Source organism: Protomyctophum parallelum (genome assembly GCF_964188405.1).
Source record: "Protomyctophum parallelum genome assembly, chromosome: 21".
Lineage (NCBI taxonomy): Eukaryota > Metazoa > Chordata > Actinopteri > Myctophiformes > Myctophidae > Protomyctophum > Protomyctophum parallelum.
Window position 1 is genome coordinate 20,197,560 of NC_139713.1, and position 17,111 is coordinate 20,214,670.

At 41.6% G+C, this 17,111-nt stretch overlaps 1 protein-coding gene across 1 annotated transcript in view; it reads left to right on the forward strand.

The window, feature by feature from the left end:
• The window catches only part of epha5 (EPH receptor A5), a gene marked incomplete at its 3' end in the record, with an annotated part of 104,892 nt that overhangs the window by 7,272 nt on the left and 80,509 nt on the right, over positions 1-17,111 (forward strand). Inside the window, exon 2 of the mRNA XM_083793285.1 lies at positions 3,843-3,907. Within this exon, the coding sequence (XP_083649411.1) occupies positions 3,843-3,907 (65 nt within the window). The remainder of the gene's footprint in view (positions 1-3,842; positions 3,908-17,111) is intronic.

A 17,111-nucleotide genomic window follows, 5' to 3' on the forward strand; every position in this document is an offset into this window, starting at 1 on the left:
TTAATTTATGTAGTCTGGTGAGGCTGCAGACTTCATTTCTCATTTTTATTCAGGTCAGTGGGTGGTGGTGGTGCGGCGCACCAGCGCCCCCTATGGACGGGACGCCACTGTCTCTACCGCTAGCTGTTAGCATAAACCCCAGTTCCCAGTGCCAGCATACTCGCTCACTTTAAAAGACAGTTTGCCCGCCCCCCCCCCCCCCATCCTCCTTTCAACTGGTTATTTTCGTCACCACTAAACCCCTTATCCCTAAACCTCTTTGCCTTTATTTACTATTTTGAAAAACATTTTTTAATAGTACATTGACACGTTGTGAGCTTGTAGACCAGCCATTTTAACTATTCAAAAATGTTTTGCAAAATAGTAAAAAAAAAAAAAGGCAAAGAAGTTTAGGGATAAGGGGTTTAGCGTGGACGAAAATGGAGCCTTATATTTGCAATCCCATAGTTGGAACGGTGGGGCGTTGCTATAGGAACCAGACCAATGTCAAACACTTCCGTAGGCCTCAACCATTATATAGACGGAGTATACGTTGGGGTACATATACGGACCTGGGATATGACGCCACCTAGCGTCGACGTCCGTAAATATACGGACTTGGGGAAAAAAGAGTTAACAGTACAACCACCTACAAGGTAACAAAAACCAAATGAAAAAGGAGAAACGGACCATTTAGAGTTTAGACCAAAATACTATTTCGAACAGGTTTTAATGAACTCTGCAATTAATCTCTGTATTAACAATTCAACAGGAATTTTGACATGGTTCCCTCAGTGTATCACAATCTATGATCTATCTGAAAAGGCACATCATGGAGACATTGTATCATCGCAGCGATATTTGTCACCATATCGTTCAGCCCTATTGCTAGGCATGGTTTCTGAACACATGAGGCCACCCCTGAGACACAGAAAAGGTGCCGTCGTATAATGAGCATTTGTAAGGACAAATGATATGAAGATAAGGTTGAAAATCCGTGACCTGCTCCTTTAACAGAAGAAGGTAGGGCCCCCAAACCAAGACAGCTTTGACAGCAATGAGATTATTGTTATTTGTTCATTGGTGAGGATGATGAAACAGTGTAGCTTGTGAGAAAAACACCTGAGACAACTCATTTCAGTGTCAACATATTCTAATTGTATTTCTGCTGCTGACAAAGGGCTGTTGGAGGAAATTCTGTGCCACTAATTCATTGCCCTCCAGCAAATCAATTCCCATTTTAATTGATCAATTTGTGAGCATCAACAGCTTGATGCTGTGCCAAATGTCATGCATCTCAATTAGGGCTTGCTAGTGTCTCCCATCAGTAAAGATCACACCATAATGTGAAGTGAGTGAGTGAGTGAGTGGTGGCTTTGAAGTCAAGCACAGTCGACCTCTGGGTGTAATGCAAAAAATGTAACAAATAAAATAAAATGATGAAAAGATAAAAAATAAAAAAAATACATTCCCAATTCCCATCATGCCCCTTGGGGGGGGGGGGGGGGGATGCCTGCGCCAGCAGAGCACACAAGGGAGTTTAAAACCTGACAGTTTGGTTGCTGATAAAAATTTAGTTTTGACAAATCCCACTTCAGAGAGAGAGAGAGACGCAGTTTGTTCAAGCCCATGTTTGATCAGAGGAAAGGAGACATTAAGAGTCGCTGTCGGAGGACCTACAAAGAAAATGTGTGATAGAACATTTCCTCGTTGCTTTCATCAGTAGCAGGCTGGAAAAACCTCTTAGACAAGATTATATTAGTAATGCATCATGTGTTAGAACATTAATTCATCACAGCCACTGGTCAAATGATAGTTTGAACTATCATCAGTTGTTGAAATCTTGCCAGGCAATGGAGGCCACTGTTTGATTTGATCACTTGATCATCATGCTAACAAAAAGGATTTGGAACAGTGTACTTCCTAAGAGATTAGACATAGCCGTAGCCACTTTAGTTATGAAGATTTATAGCAATACACTGAGGCAGGTTATTAAATCAACAGAATAACTGACACTTGTAAACAACAGTCATCACAAACCATAAAGGAGAGTGTTTCTATACATTAACCACTTGTCTTAAACCCTCTATTCTTTGTAGAACATACCTGAGTTATAACCATACTTGGACACCAATTCTCTTCGCCAAAAAGTAGCAGTGAGCTTGTAGATTGGCTGCCTTTGGCAAGGTTCACCCCAGAATAGTCACACAGGTGTTCAAATTATTAAAGGTTTGACATTGAGGATTATGTCTGATTTAAGCCACCTTTTTTCACAGTTAATGATAATGAGAATGGAGATTGTAACCTTGTTTAAAAGGGGTTTGATGTTAACTGATAGACTGAGAGAGTTAACCTACCCTTCATGATCTAGTTCAGCATCACTTATCTGTTCTTTATGGCCTAATTAGATGTCTAATCACCTCCTAAGGACATATTTTATTAATGTCTGTAGAGCAGACCAGGAGAAGTGTGTGTGTGTGTGTGTGTGTGTGTGTGTGTGTGTGTGTGTGTGTGTGTGTGTGTGTGTGTGTGTGTGTGTGTGTGTGTGTGTGTGTGTGTGTGTGTGTGTGTGTGTGTGCACATGTTCACCCTAATAAGTTGTGTACTTGCATGTGTTTGGAGCTGTGTGGTGTGTGTGTGTGTGTGACATGCATAGCATCTGTGTCACTCAGTGCTTCAATTGCATTCTTCTCACTGCAGTGCAGAGAGACAGTAATGCAAGTACTGTAAAATAAAAAACTAAATAATCATGTCCAATTGATTCCATTTGAACTCTCTTAAGAGGATTTTACTTTGTGGCTGTCTGTGACTGAGACTGTGCTTGGCTATTGACAAAATGGGAGAAGTTGATAATGTGTATCGTCATCACGTATTTTACAACACAGGTAATCAGGGTTCAAATGGTACCAAGAGTATTGTAAACAACAGCTGGTGTGCTTGGATATCAATGACGTTTATGAGGTTCTTTGGTCTTCTGTGGTTGATTAGCCAAATGGTGTGTACACGTTGTTTTAATTGGGACTATGGTTGTGAAACGTGCACTCGGATCTCAGAAAAACAGATTTCCTAGAATTTGCAACGACCAATGGAATTGTAAACTGGTTCATATATTTATGAAGCAGAGCATTTGAACAAACCTCATTCTAACAGGACTTGCGTATAGCAAAAAGCAAAACATGGTTTTTGTTAATCATAAATTACATTACTGTGTATATTGTGGACCTTTGTTTGAGCAGACCAAAACAAGATCTTGAAACTGGGAAAGTGTCATTTTAGATGTTAGCGTTGCATATTAAAAAAATAGCAAATGTACAAGCCCACAACGCCTCACTTTGTGCCATGCTGCAAACTTGTACATCTGCTATTTTTGAAAAATCTTGAAAGCGTGGTTTACTCATAAATTACAGTATAATGTATACTATATAACAGGGTTGGGAAACTTTGACGATGGAAAGGGCCACTATTTCCTCACTGCATGGGCCACAGTGCATATTACTGACGTAGCAAAAATAGCCGATATTTGAATTGAAATCCTGAAAAAAATGTGGCCATTTTTTCATTGGAATCCTGAAAAATAACCCTTTTATTTAATTTCAAATGAATTTCGTTATAGTTATGTTAACTTTATGAACTAAATCCAACCACATTGGACATACAAAAGGGGGTCATGCTTGCATGCTTGGAATTGTAACAGCTGAAATCAATAATATATCAGTATTCTGATATTAACCTGAAGGCCGCATTAAGTGAAGGTGGGGGCCGCATGTGGCCCCCGGGCCGCCAGTTGCCCATGTATGCTATATAACGTTTTTGTGTTACCACAAAATAATGAGCCAAAACAATTGTTCTGTGTGTTTCCACAGTGAACCTACTGGATTCTCGCTCTGTGGCCGGAGACCTGGGCTGGGTCGCGTACCCAAGGAATGGGGTGAGTCTCTCTTGTTCCTCGTCCTATACTTCAGACCACACGCAGAGTACACGGGCCAGGGGCACGGCGGGGCATGGGGTGAAGTTCCTGCCCACCACCGTGGAGCGAGCAGGTGGTGGGCGTTGATTTGATTCCACCGCGGTGCCTCGGGGCTGGCTGGGTGCTCCAGCAGACACAATTGGCCCGTGTTCACGGGTGGGCAGGAGCCAGCAGGGGAAGAAGGTGACTCCTAGAGGTTTGTCAGGGCCAGGTTATTTATTTATTTACGTGCTAAAAGTAAAGTGTGTGTGAAGTACTTTGTGTAGGTAGTTGTACAATTCTGCTTTGATAAATGTAACTTGTGGGTAGCCTATATAGAGTTGCGTTATGATGATAATGATATAATGTTGACGGTATTCAACAGCTCACACGCATGTGTGTGTGTGTGTGTCCACCTGCAATAGGAGTCTTTATGCTATTATAATTCCTCGCTGTCTTTTCTTGCCGCTGCAAGGTCAAACATGAGCCTGAAAACCAATAATATTTACTCTGTTGTACTTTATACTGTATAAAGTATGAAGACCGTAACGATCTTGAATGTTGAGTCTCCGTTTTCCAGCAAGGTAATAAAGAGGTGATGAGATGAAGGGCAGGGAGACGAGAGGGTGAGTGGGGATGGGGGAGGGAGAGGAGAGCAGATGGGGTAGATGCAGAAAGGAGAATAAAGGGCAGGCGAGGAGGAGAGAAGAGGAGTGCAGCAGCGTGGCGGCGAAAAGGTTGGAGAGGAGGCAGAGAAGTGGAGAGGGCAGGAGAGGAAAGGAAAGGACACTTGAGACGGGAAGAAAGGGGGCTGCCAAGACAGGAGAAGAGTGGAAGGGTTACGCTTAATTTATACTCCGCTTTACGGCAGGGTCATGTGCCGAAAATAATATGATATATATATATATGATATATATGTACAGAACTACAACCACCTCTGCTGCCGTTTTCCAGAGACTGAAGAGTGGATGGAATGACCTTATTGAGATGTGTGACATTACACCCTGAAAAAAAGAAGAAAAAAAACCTCCTCCTCTCCAGTCCTCTCCGTTCCAGGCCAAAGTTCATTTCCATTTCCCCGAACCTCCAGGTTGTTATTAGCAGGCAAATTGAATTCATGAATAAGACATTGGTATTCACCCTGGAATATCTTATGCTCAAGACGTGAATTGAATTTCCACTCCCGTGCGATGGCTAATTAGGGAATCATTATCCAGAATTGGAATAATGGAGGTTGTTCACACCATCGAATGTGCATTTTGTTGATGAAAAGGGTCATATGTAATTATGTATATACTGTACACCCTTTTGTGCGTAGGGAGGGGATGTCACACACACACACACACACACACACACACACACACACACAATCGGGTGCACCCACACACAGATGCGCAAAATAATTAGTTAGCCGCTTCTCCGTCATCCCTAGGTCCAGTTTTCTAACTTTCTCTTTCCCCATCTTTCTCCCCATCTTCCAGTGTCTCTGTAGCTACAGAGAGAGCAAAATAAATTGTAATTCCCTTTTCATTCCCCCTTGGGTCATAACAACTTACAAGTCCTCTGTTTTTAAATGGAGAATTAATTTGCCTTTTTCCTATCCAACAATCTCCCTGTTGCTGAACCCAACACACATCCTATATTATACGCGCTCAAACAATATGGCTGACCACAGCGGTTTTCAACGACACCCCTGTGTAGCGCTGTCACGGCCCGTTCTCCGTGTGTGTGTGTGTGTGTAGACACCGGAGAGATAGTGCTGACGGAAGCAGCCCTATACAATCATATTAATGAAGACATGATGTGTGTGTGTGTGTGTGTGTGTGTGTGTGTGTGTGTGTGTGTGTGTGTGTGTGTGTGTGTGTGTGTGTGTGTGTGTGTGTGTGTGTGTGTGGGTGTGGGTGTGGGTGTGGGTGTGGGTGTGTGTGTGTGGTCGCGTGCGCTATACATCACATCTGCATGCTGTATGCGTCTGGAAGCAGGGTGGATGGACGGATTGAGGGAGGGATGAAACATGGTGGGGAAATAAGAAAATCACCATCCCAGCAGAAACGGATCATATATGGATCTGATAACACACCGTTATCATCTAGTAATGTTTTATTCAGCTATAGTAGAGAATGACGTGTGTGTGTGTGGGGGGGATCTGATTAATAAATATGTTTTCATTGTGTCTGACAGTGAAAGCAGACGAAATACATTAAATCTGTCATTTTTTCTATTATAATTTGGGGCTCCAACCATGTTGCCATTGTTGATGATTGTTATCATGTTTTATATTCATAAGACAGGGCTGCACAGTGCACACAGTATAGCAAACTGGCAACGGGTGTATGGACTCGTGTGTTCTGTCCATGTTCACATGATGACAGACATGCTGAAACAAACACACACACCCTCACACAGTCGCTCTTGGCAGTATAAGCGACGCTCTGACGCTAAATAAGACATTGAGGAAACACAGAAGCTCTTTTTAGGATCATGTTCCAGATGGTTTGTTTCATCTCTCGTTTTCCACCCGGCATCCACATTCCTCAACTCACTTGTCTCATCTTCTCTGCTCTTATGTTGTCTCTTCTCTTCTCTTCTCTTCTCTTCTCTTCTCTGTTTGTTTTTTTCCGTTTCTTTCCCAGGATTCAGGTTTAGTTTTTCCTTCCTGTTTTACAACACAGAACTTCCCCGTTTGCCCGACACACTCGATTTGAGAATCCCAGCTGACTTCCTTCTCACCATGCAGTCCAATGTGATGATCATGCTGTATTTGACGTGTGATTTGTCATACCTAAGCACATGTCATGATATTTATCGTTATTGATATAAGGTCCTCTGGTTATGGGGACATTTATTTGTCTTCATATCCACCAGCCCTATCTCTTATCATTTCCCCCATCCCTCTCTGTCACCCCCCATTCTCTCAGTCTTTTTTTATGCACCCCGTGGAGTTCAACAGAGCGTCATAAACACACATCTGGGGAAAACATGCAGATGTTAAACCCATTTTAGATTAGAGGGGAGGGAGGATTATGTGTTTCGTTACATGAGTGTATGCTTTTGCAACTACTACTGCCTTGGCCAAAAAATATCCCAGAAAACTATAACTGGAGTATGTTTGGGAATTTTGCTGAAATTACTGTTATACGTTTTAAAGCGCAAATAACATGCATTTTAAAACTGCTTTTAATATTTAATAATCATATTGTCTATGTCCCTCAAAGTTATTTCTAATGGTTTGAGCCTCAATCACCACTCTGATATAACCAGGCCTTGTCAATTCTTTCTGAACTTTGAAAGCAGTTTTAGCTGCAGTACCACACTGTCCTGAGGTGGAGAGGGTGCTGATATGCAGATTATTTAATATTTGAGTCATTATAATACTCATGCTAGATAAAACCAGGCTTGTTTCCATTCCATGCCAGCTTGGAAAATCAACAATGGTGGACATTGTAAACAAAGTGGAAATGCAAATTTGCAACTGAAGACTGAAGAAATGGAGGAATTATACAAAGTAGGGTGACATTGATGACATCACGATGAGGCCAAAATCAGTCGAGCTGTTTCTGAGAGCAATTTCCATTATAACACCCATATGACATGAAGGCCTGATTGTTCAAAATTGGTTATTAGAACACACATGGGGGCTCCAAAAACACAAAAGAAATTGAAAAAGTAGAATTTTATGTTATAGGTCCTTTAATTTAAACCTCTAGAGCAGTCATTTCAAACTTCTTTCACACAATACACACTTACACAGGATGGATACAGGAGGATTTCACTGTGTAAGACACATTTTATGTCCAGTAAAATGTAGAGCAGTGTTTTTGGAGTTTATAGCTACTGTAGCTGGACAGGTGCGTTGGTGGAATATACACGTACACAGATCAAAGGATTCAAAACACCTGCGTCTTCTCTTGCTCAAAGAAAATTATTCCAAAACATTGGCATATAGTGTACATTCTACTTCATAAGAAACAATTAACATTACCTTGTCTCTTTGACTAGCAAAAAGAAGGAACAGCATAGTGGTACAGTATGGAGCAGTGCACATGTGATGAAATGAGAATTATTGTCTCCACCAGGCCGAAGGCATGTGGGGAGAGTATGTTTTGCACTCCGTCCGTCCGTGTGTCCGTCCGTCCGTGTGTGTGTCCGTCCGTCCGTGTGTCCGTGAACAGCTAATCTCGGCCACCGTTAACCCGGTCGATGCCATATTTTGCACACACACTCCCTGGATGCCAACGATGAACCTCTGCCCCAAACTTTCCAGAACGGCCTGTTATAGCGCCACCAGGAGGCCGCTTTGTGCAAAACAAGTTTTTGCACAGTACACCTACAGATGTTGTCCAAACATCACGCAAATTGGTACACAGTCTCTCTAGAGCCATTCAACGAAACGGGTCTTTCAGATTTATCAGACTCCATCCTGATTGGTTAAGATTGGCTTCCAAAGTTCACAGGAGTGCTCAGTTTCAAACAAAATGCTGCAAATCATGAACACATCGCGTGATTTCCGTGAAATTGTGCACCCACATTCCCACTAGGCCGAGGACGAAATGCCACATGAACAATTTCAACTCAGCCTCAAGGTGGCGCTATAACTGGCCGAAAAGTGTTTTTACCTCTAACTGCACGGATCTGTGGATAACCTGGTGGAGACCTGTGCCCGGAAGGGCACTTTTTCTAGTTATATATATTTTCCTTTTCTTTGTAAGATTGATTTTGGGGCTTTTATGCCTTTATTGATAGGACAATAGACTGACAGGAAATGCGGAGAGAGATTTGGAGTGACACGCAGCAATCAGGATTTGAACCTGCAAAATGCTGTCTGGCTGGCATAATTGCAGCCTAGGGTGCTCAGACCACCACAGCGGTTGGTCCGGGCCCAAAACACAGTATTTACAGTGTGTTTACATATGAGTGCCACCTGCCAGTGCCACTCGCATATGCTTTGTAAGTATGCCCACAAGCGGTGGACATACCGGTACAGTGCCATATTCAGGACAAACTACAAAGGGCCATCCATGTGCATAATGCATATGCATATACTGCTGCTGTTGTTGGCCACACCACCAGTGGTGTTAAAGTAACTACTGTAAGTACATTTACTCAAGTACTGTACTTAAGTACAATGTTGATGTACTTTTACTTCACTGGAGTATTTCCAATTTGCAATACTAGTAAGAGGTTCAAAGTAAGAAATATTTTGGACGATCGTCGAGACATGGACACTTTCAAATAAATTAGAGAAACGGCTGGATGGCATTTATATCCATCCGCCTTCTAATGAGAGCGCAAAATCTCACCCATCGACTTCTCTAATATACGGCAACCTTCCCCGTGTTTCTTCACTAGTCCGATCCAGAAGAACACAGTTTGCCGGCCACTGCTACAGAGCTGACCATGAGGTTATATCTTCCCTTCTTCCCTGGAATCCTGCCTCAAAGATTTTGAACTTATGAAATGGGACATTCTGCACAATGAGTACTTTACTTTTGGTACTTTAAGTACATTTTGATGCCAATACTTTTGTACTTTTACTCAAGTATTTTTTTAAATTCTGGACTTTTACTTACTTACTTTACAGAGTACAGTACATTTACTTTTACTTGTTTCCAACACGGTGCCGTGGGCTTTAACGTATCCGTGCCCATTTCCGCTGAACATCTGTACCGCGCTGGAGCCACGCTGGCACAGCACGGCATGCATTTCCATTTTCATTTTGTCATGCTTGGATACGGTGAAAGGGTGCTGGCATGGCACACACAATCATATCTCATACCGGGGCTGCTGCTGTACAGGTACAGCGGAGTTCTTTCGCCGTTGAGAAATGGTGTGATTGTAATCGTTTTATTGTCAAAGTGATGTATCACACACCACGGTAAAATCTAGAGTGTTAAACCACTTTCAACCTCCCTATTCTGGATTATAGGCAAACATTTTTCCAAAATATGAAAAAGAAATTGCAGATCATCGTGTAATTAACGTGCAATTTGACTGTACAGCACCTACCAGAGTGGTGGGACTGTTGAAATGAGTTACTGTCTCCCGTTCCTTGTGTACTGAAATATGAAGCCCAGATGGGCAACTCGTCTGTTGAGTACACCAGACAGATTTTATCTCCATTTGCGAGTGCGGGACATTTCTCTTCTTGAGTTACGATGAAATACAAACAGACTTGACGACGAACAATTAAGCCTACAAGTCACTGATGAGAACAGTTAAAATGCATCTACATTCATTACTGGCTCATACCATTTCATTTAGGGGTCTTTTAATTTACATTCAATTTATGTACAAAATGTACATAAATTAAAATCTATAACTATCTCTGTGCACACAAACTAATGACAAACTAACCATTAATAGCTTAGTAGTCAACACTTAAGTTTTAATTAAGTAATACAGTATGTTGCAGCAGGGGTCTATGTTATACTTTAGATTTTTAGATGTCTTTTTGTTTCTTTACTCTGCACTTATTGGTCATAAACAAATCTAAATCACAACCAAGATAGCCATACCAACATACTGGGCAACTTAATGTATTGACATTTGTGTGTGAGTGCACACAGCTGCCGTGTGTGTGTGTGTGCGTGCATGTGAGTGAGTGTGCATGTGCGCACGCCCGTGTGTGTGTGCGTGCGTGCACTTGTTAGCCTAGGAGAAACAGCAGGCTTCCTGTGACCTCTAGAACACCTCTCCTCTCCTTCCCATCTGCTTTGAAGCAGAGAAGAGAAAATCACTGCTGAGGGCAAGAAGAGAGGGTGTTGTGTGTGTGTGTGTGTGTGTGTGTGTGTGTGTGTGTGTGTGTGTGTGTGTGTGTTTGTGCGCGTGTGTGTGCGCTCGCGCGTGTGTGTGTGTGTGTGTGTGTGTGTGTGTGTGTGTGTGTGTGTGTGCGCGCGCATCACAGAGGGTGAGAGGTGTACAGTAGAAGGTGAGACACAAAGACAGGGAGGGCAGTTGTAAAGTTGGAGAGACGAGACAGAAAACTCAGGGGAGAGAAGAGGCCAGTAGAGATTGGCTAGATGTGTTTGAGGGGGGAAACTTTGCCTTTGAAGATGTCAAAAACGGCACGGTGTACGTGTACGGCAGGTCTGTCCCCATAGGGAGAGAGATTGTCTTTCAGAGATATCATTACGTTAATTGTTATTGCTTTTTATACTGTTAATGCTTTGGTAACACAGCACATTGGTGGATACACGGTCCAAATTGTGATCAAATAAAATCACTAAAGTGCATTAAGCCCTAAAACCCTGAGGTTAACCACAACCAAACGTGACAACATATCTGTAATGAAACAATGGAATGGATGTCCTATCACATTTGCAGGACTGTGCTTTTTGTGGGAGAACCCATATTGCGTGTATTGCAGCCTGTAGTACTGTACTAGAAGTTACGTTATTCTTATTAGAACATTGAAGTCGGCTGTGAAGGTGCATTGGCCTTGAAATATGAAGGCTTCAAAAAGCCAATACAAGAAAATGACATTGTGAAACGTCTTTATCGATGCATCAGATGGTGATGGAAAATGCTCCTCGCTGATATTGAATGATTGGTCTGATTTGCAGTAGATTGCACGAGATGATATGAGGGACGAGGAAGAGGAGGGGAAGTATCTGTAAAAATAGTGCGTGAGGGGTAGAATAGTGAGCAAGAGGGAGATAAGCAGGGTAACAAAATGAAATGACGATTAGAGATAAATCAGTGGAGAATGAAGGATTAGATATAAGATGAGATGTTCAAACATTATTGATCTGTCAGGGGTAATGTGATCATTATGGAAAGAATTATGGGACAATAAAATACACATCATCAGCAGAACAAAAATGTGCAATAATGCATCACATAGTCTCTTTTGATAATACAAAGCTTGGGGGCACCTGTAGCTGACCGGTTAGTGTGTCGACCACATAATGGTCATAATTCAATTCCGGGAGAAAACCTGCATTGCATTTCATTCATCCTCTTTGCCCTTGGTTTCCTGTCCAGTCTATAAATAAAAATAAAAATAAAAATGAGAGGTCTAAATAACACAAGATGGGGTCTAATAACGGTGTGGCTTCCCTGTTTTCCACCATGAAAAAAACGAGAATATCTAAAGAATATCTTCACAGTAAGCGCAGTGCACAGTAACGTCCAGAGAGTTTGTTTAGTTGTAAAAATGGACCCTCGCGCTGAATTCATGCAAGCAACTGCAGTGATTCCTATCGTTCCGTTTTATTGCGAAACGGACGTGTCCGTGGTCTCCGAGCTCACAGGCAGGCCGAACAGAGACTGAATGCTCATGTCTGGCAGCTTATTTGTAAATGACCTATACGTTTTAGGTAAGAAATACTGTAGGCCAGATCCATTTTGTTACATTCGTAAACTCTTAGATAAAGCCCCTCAACTGTACCCTGAGTTGAAATAAAGGTTACGATGACGATGATGATGAAGTAACAGTGAAGATTTTACTGTATCTGAAAACAGCTGGGAGAAAACAGTAAAGCAAAGAGAAAGGGATTAAGGAAAGATGGCAGAACAGAGCATGATGGAGAGGAGCAGAGAGGATGCGCTCTGTATGGGTACCATGACGGTCAGTGGTAATGGGCTGTAATGACATGTCATAGAGAGCTTTATAGACGTTGGTGTTGAGAAGACTCTCTGGAGTCGGACAATCACACACACGACACACACACACACACACACACACACACACACACAGACTGTTATGTTTGTATTATGTTTTTATGTGTGGACCCAGGAGAAGAGTATAGCGGTTTACTTTCAATGTTAATGGTTTCTGCAGTGGATGAGTGCGAGACCCATGTTAGAATCAAGGTGGTTACACACACCAGTGTGGCGCACATCCCAGCACACACATGCACACCCACGTGCAATGGTAAATGGGCTGCTGTTCTCTAGGACCCATTCACACACACATTCACAAAGCAAACCATGCACGGAAGGTACCAACCTGCCCATCGGGAGCAGTTAAGGTTCATTTCATTGCGACTGCCATCACCATTTCAATGCTGACACAAAACTCACAGCCTTATGTACTGACACAGATAATATGCACACATATTGTAAACACACACACACTACTTGTGGAAACACAATCACGTGCAGTGTGCAGTGCACACACATGTGATAACACGTATACACACACTTGCCCAAGCGCACACACACTCTCTTAGTCACACACCCTCACAATGTAATTTCTCCTATACACACTATCACATTCTCCCTTTTTCTCTCTCTCTCACTCACACACACACACGTGCGCACACACACACGTGCGCACATGCACACACACACACACACACACACTCACACACAATTTAAAATACACAGTCTCTCACACGCAATGTCACTTTCTGTCATACATAATCTCTCACACACATTCTCGCACACAAATCCTGTCAAATATTCGCACATAATACACACACTCTTGACGTCTCTCACTCGCCCACTTTCTCTCTCTCTCTCTCTGTTCAATCTAACTTTTGCCATGAAAGTTCCAGTGCATGACCTTTTTTATTATTCTATTTCCAAAGAATCTAAACTTAAAGGACCACTTTTCAACCTATCTTCATATAATAGGTCCTCACTAATAATCTTGAAAAAATTGCGCAATTATTTTCTACTCTGTCTGTGTCTCATAGGAGGGCTGTGGGCAATTCAGAAACCGTCTTCCAGTGACATCATCGATGGGGAATACAAGCTAATAAAGCTTTCTAGTCCTGAAAAGTTGCAATGCGAAAATGGAAGCCATCGTTCTCACGATAATGAAAATCTAAACATTTTTGTAAAGAAATCTTGTTTAAAAAATCTGTCTAATGATGATGTCACTGGAAGACTGTTTCTAAACTGCCCACAGTATGAGACACAGACTGAGTAGAACAAAATTGTGCCATTTTATCATGATTATTAGTGATTAGTGATTATATGAAGATAGATTGAAAAGTGGTGAAGTGGTCCTTTAACTAACAACAAAACAACAAACAAAATACAGAGAGTAAAAGTAGAGTACACATAAGAACACACAAGATGGCAACTGGCAAGAAGACAGACAATTAGTGTTTAGTGGACATGAGAGCGGTGTGGGTGTAGCACAGGTGGTGGCTGAGATGCTTTCAACGAACGGGGCACGTTTCCCAGTTTTGTCAAACGGTAACCTAACCACGTATTCGTTGTAATTAATCTTGGTGTTAGAACTCCACGTGTGTCTCTCTGTCCCATCTGTCTGCCTCTGTCTGTATTATTTGGTCGACAACTCTCTCTCATTCTCTCTCCATCTCGGCTGACTCGTGACACTATAACGAGCAGCAGGTCGAGGTGTGCCTTGAGGGACATCTAGGCATGAGTATGTGCATGAGGCGCTTGCAGGCTGGCGGCGGCGCAGGGGAAGGCTGGTCAGGCGGTAGCTGAGTGTTCTGGCAGGCCGCCTGGGAGTCTGAAGGGCGACCCCCCCTCGGCTCACCCAGAAGTGTCCCTAAAGCAAGCAAGGCACTTGACCTCGCTTGTAATCAACAAGTGTTCGGTCGTGTCGATGAAATCTGATCCCCCTTGTTATTACCGGGTAATTTCCTTCTCTTCCGATCGTTCTTTTTGCATAGTTTTCAGGTTTTCTTTTTACCTTTTTTATTAATAGAACAATAGCAGCCAAGCTATGGGCCTGCTTGCAACAAATTGTGAGCTTGTAGATTGGTTATTTTCAACGTGGGACACCATCGTACGTCGAATATAACTTAAGCATAAGAAAGGTTATGGAAGAGCAAGAGCACTGGCACTTACTGTGTCTACATTACATTCCTACTGGTACTGATTGGCTGTCAGCTGTGTCTCTGTTACATGTCTCCATTAACTTTGGATATGTGCTAATAAAGGCCTTCACACCTCTGACAATGTCTGAAGACTAATAATGGCCGCTGTGCTGAGAAGGCTTCTCCCAAATCCAAAGTCCTCCTGAGTGTCAATTTTCACTCTGCACAGTAAAATCTGTGGTGTTAATATAACTCTTTAATTGCACTTATAGCAGTGCGATATTTGTCCTTTTGAACATTATAAATCTTTTGCACTTTTCCAACTACAATTTAACAATGATGGATTCAAGTTGGTGTAAGTGTTATTTTGAGGTTAAAAGAAAAATATTTGTGTTGTATATTCTGGTAATCATTGCTGCAGTCTGGGGTGTTTGTTCAGAGATAACCCATTTATTATATCAGCTTGCATTTTATAGTGTTACAATTCGTGTTCATTTGTTTCATCACTTCAAATTTCACTTGTTTACCCTGTATGAATTATTTCTCCTCATTGGACGAAATTAATTATTTCTCCTTCTTGGAAGAATTTGGTATTTGATTTGATTTGATTAGACATCATACGAGAAATACACATGTTACACGTTCATGTTCATCGGAGAAACATCAAGGATACAAATTCAAGGATGTCGTGCGACTTATTTCCATTGTGGTGTTTTGTATCCCAATCTGAAAATATATTTTATGTTTACTAGAGAACTGAAGAGATGGATAGACCTCTGTTACAGAACAAACGAACAATGGGGGGCATATCATTTGGAGCATATCACAGGCAAAACATTTATTTTACATTTTTAATTATTATTATATATTTTTTCAATGTATTTTTATTGAGGCTCTGAAATTTCACAACCGTTCAATCACAATTCAAATGTATATAGAACCACACATTTTTCTTTTTTCAACATAACCGGAAAACGAGTACCACAATACGGACATTACAATGCACAGACAAAACGAGTACACCACACATGATTGTACATTACAGGTCACCAGAGTCTTTGTTATTCACTACCGTTCAATAAGGTACATTGAAGTGCAGTCTAGAAGGGTCTCAATTCTTATTTCTAAAAACATTAATGGTGAAAATATCAGTTCATAATAATAATAATAATATAAGCTCAGAATGTGTCATCATGTGATCTTTTAGATCAGTCATTTTAGCTATTCGCAAAGTATACGTGTATATATCTCACGTGGTTTAAAATACAGGCGGTATCCTTTTTAGTGCGAGGAGAGGGTAGACGTTTTCGAGCTGGAACCTGGGTTAGTGTAATTTTTGGGTGATTTGCATTATAGTTGAATATATTTTCCTTATTTGTATCTCTCTACTCTTACCTGTTACCTATCCTGTTTTTCGTGCTTTTATGTGCGCCGCTGTTGCTGCGCTGACACCTGAATTTCCCCGGAGGGATCAATAAAGGCTTATCTATTGTGATGTCTGTGCGCTAGGGGATCTGAAGCTCAGGGTTACATTTAGATCACTATGGATGCAGGGATTACAATGTAAAATGGAGCAGACGTAGATAATGTGATTATAAAATGTGAAGGGAGAGGGATTGTATGAGTGATTTCTCAGCATGATCTCCGCCAGGCAAAGGGGAAGATTGAGTTTTCATTCCCAAAATATGGATATCTACCAGGTTGAAAGTGGATACGTCTGTGGCTTTCAGAAATATTGAGCCAAAGTATTAACAAGAGCTTTTTGACTAAATAATAACTACAATGGGTCCATTGGATTACAGGTTATTATTTTATATATTTCCTAAAAAGTAATACTTTTGGATGCCAAACAGCGACGTGTAGCTCTACTGCTTACAAACCATGGACCACATTACTTACATCTATTCCTTAGTGGCATACAGACTGATGGCAAATTAAATTCAAATCCTAAATAACTATAAACGAAATAATTATTAATAACTGACGAAAGCGTCTGCTTCCTGTCCTCTGTGTACTGCATGATACCATAAAGCAATTAACATCCTGTCATGCACTGTGGCATGTACACAAAATGCTGAACATGCAATGTTAACCTCAATTTTGGATCAAGATGACGAGAGAAAAATATTTACAGTATGTGACTAAAATGAATGAACGGTGCCATGTCATTATTCAGAAAATAACACTATCCCAAACCCTAACCTCAGTCTTAACCGGCCACGTAGGTCACTAACCAACCTCAGTCTTAACCGGCCACACCTCAGTCTTAACCGGCCACGTAGGACTAAGACTAACGGCACTTACGGGCAATCCCTGAATGGATCGAGGGTTCATTATTGAGGTACGGATGGCAGGAGCTCAGCTGGCTATAGTGTTTCAATAGGAACAATGACTAAAGTGACACGATCTGAATTCCAGTCTACTGTGTGGGAAAGAGATCAATA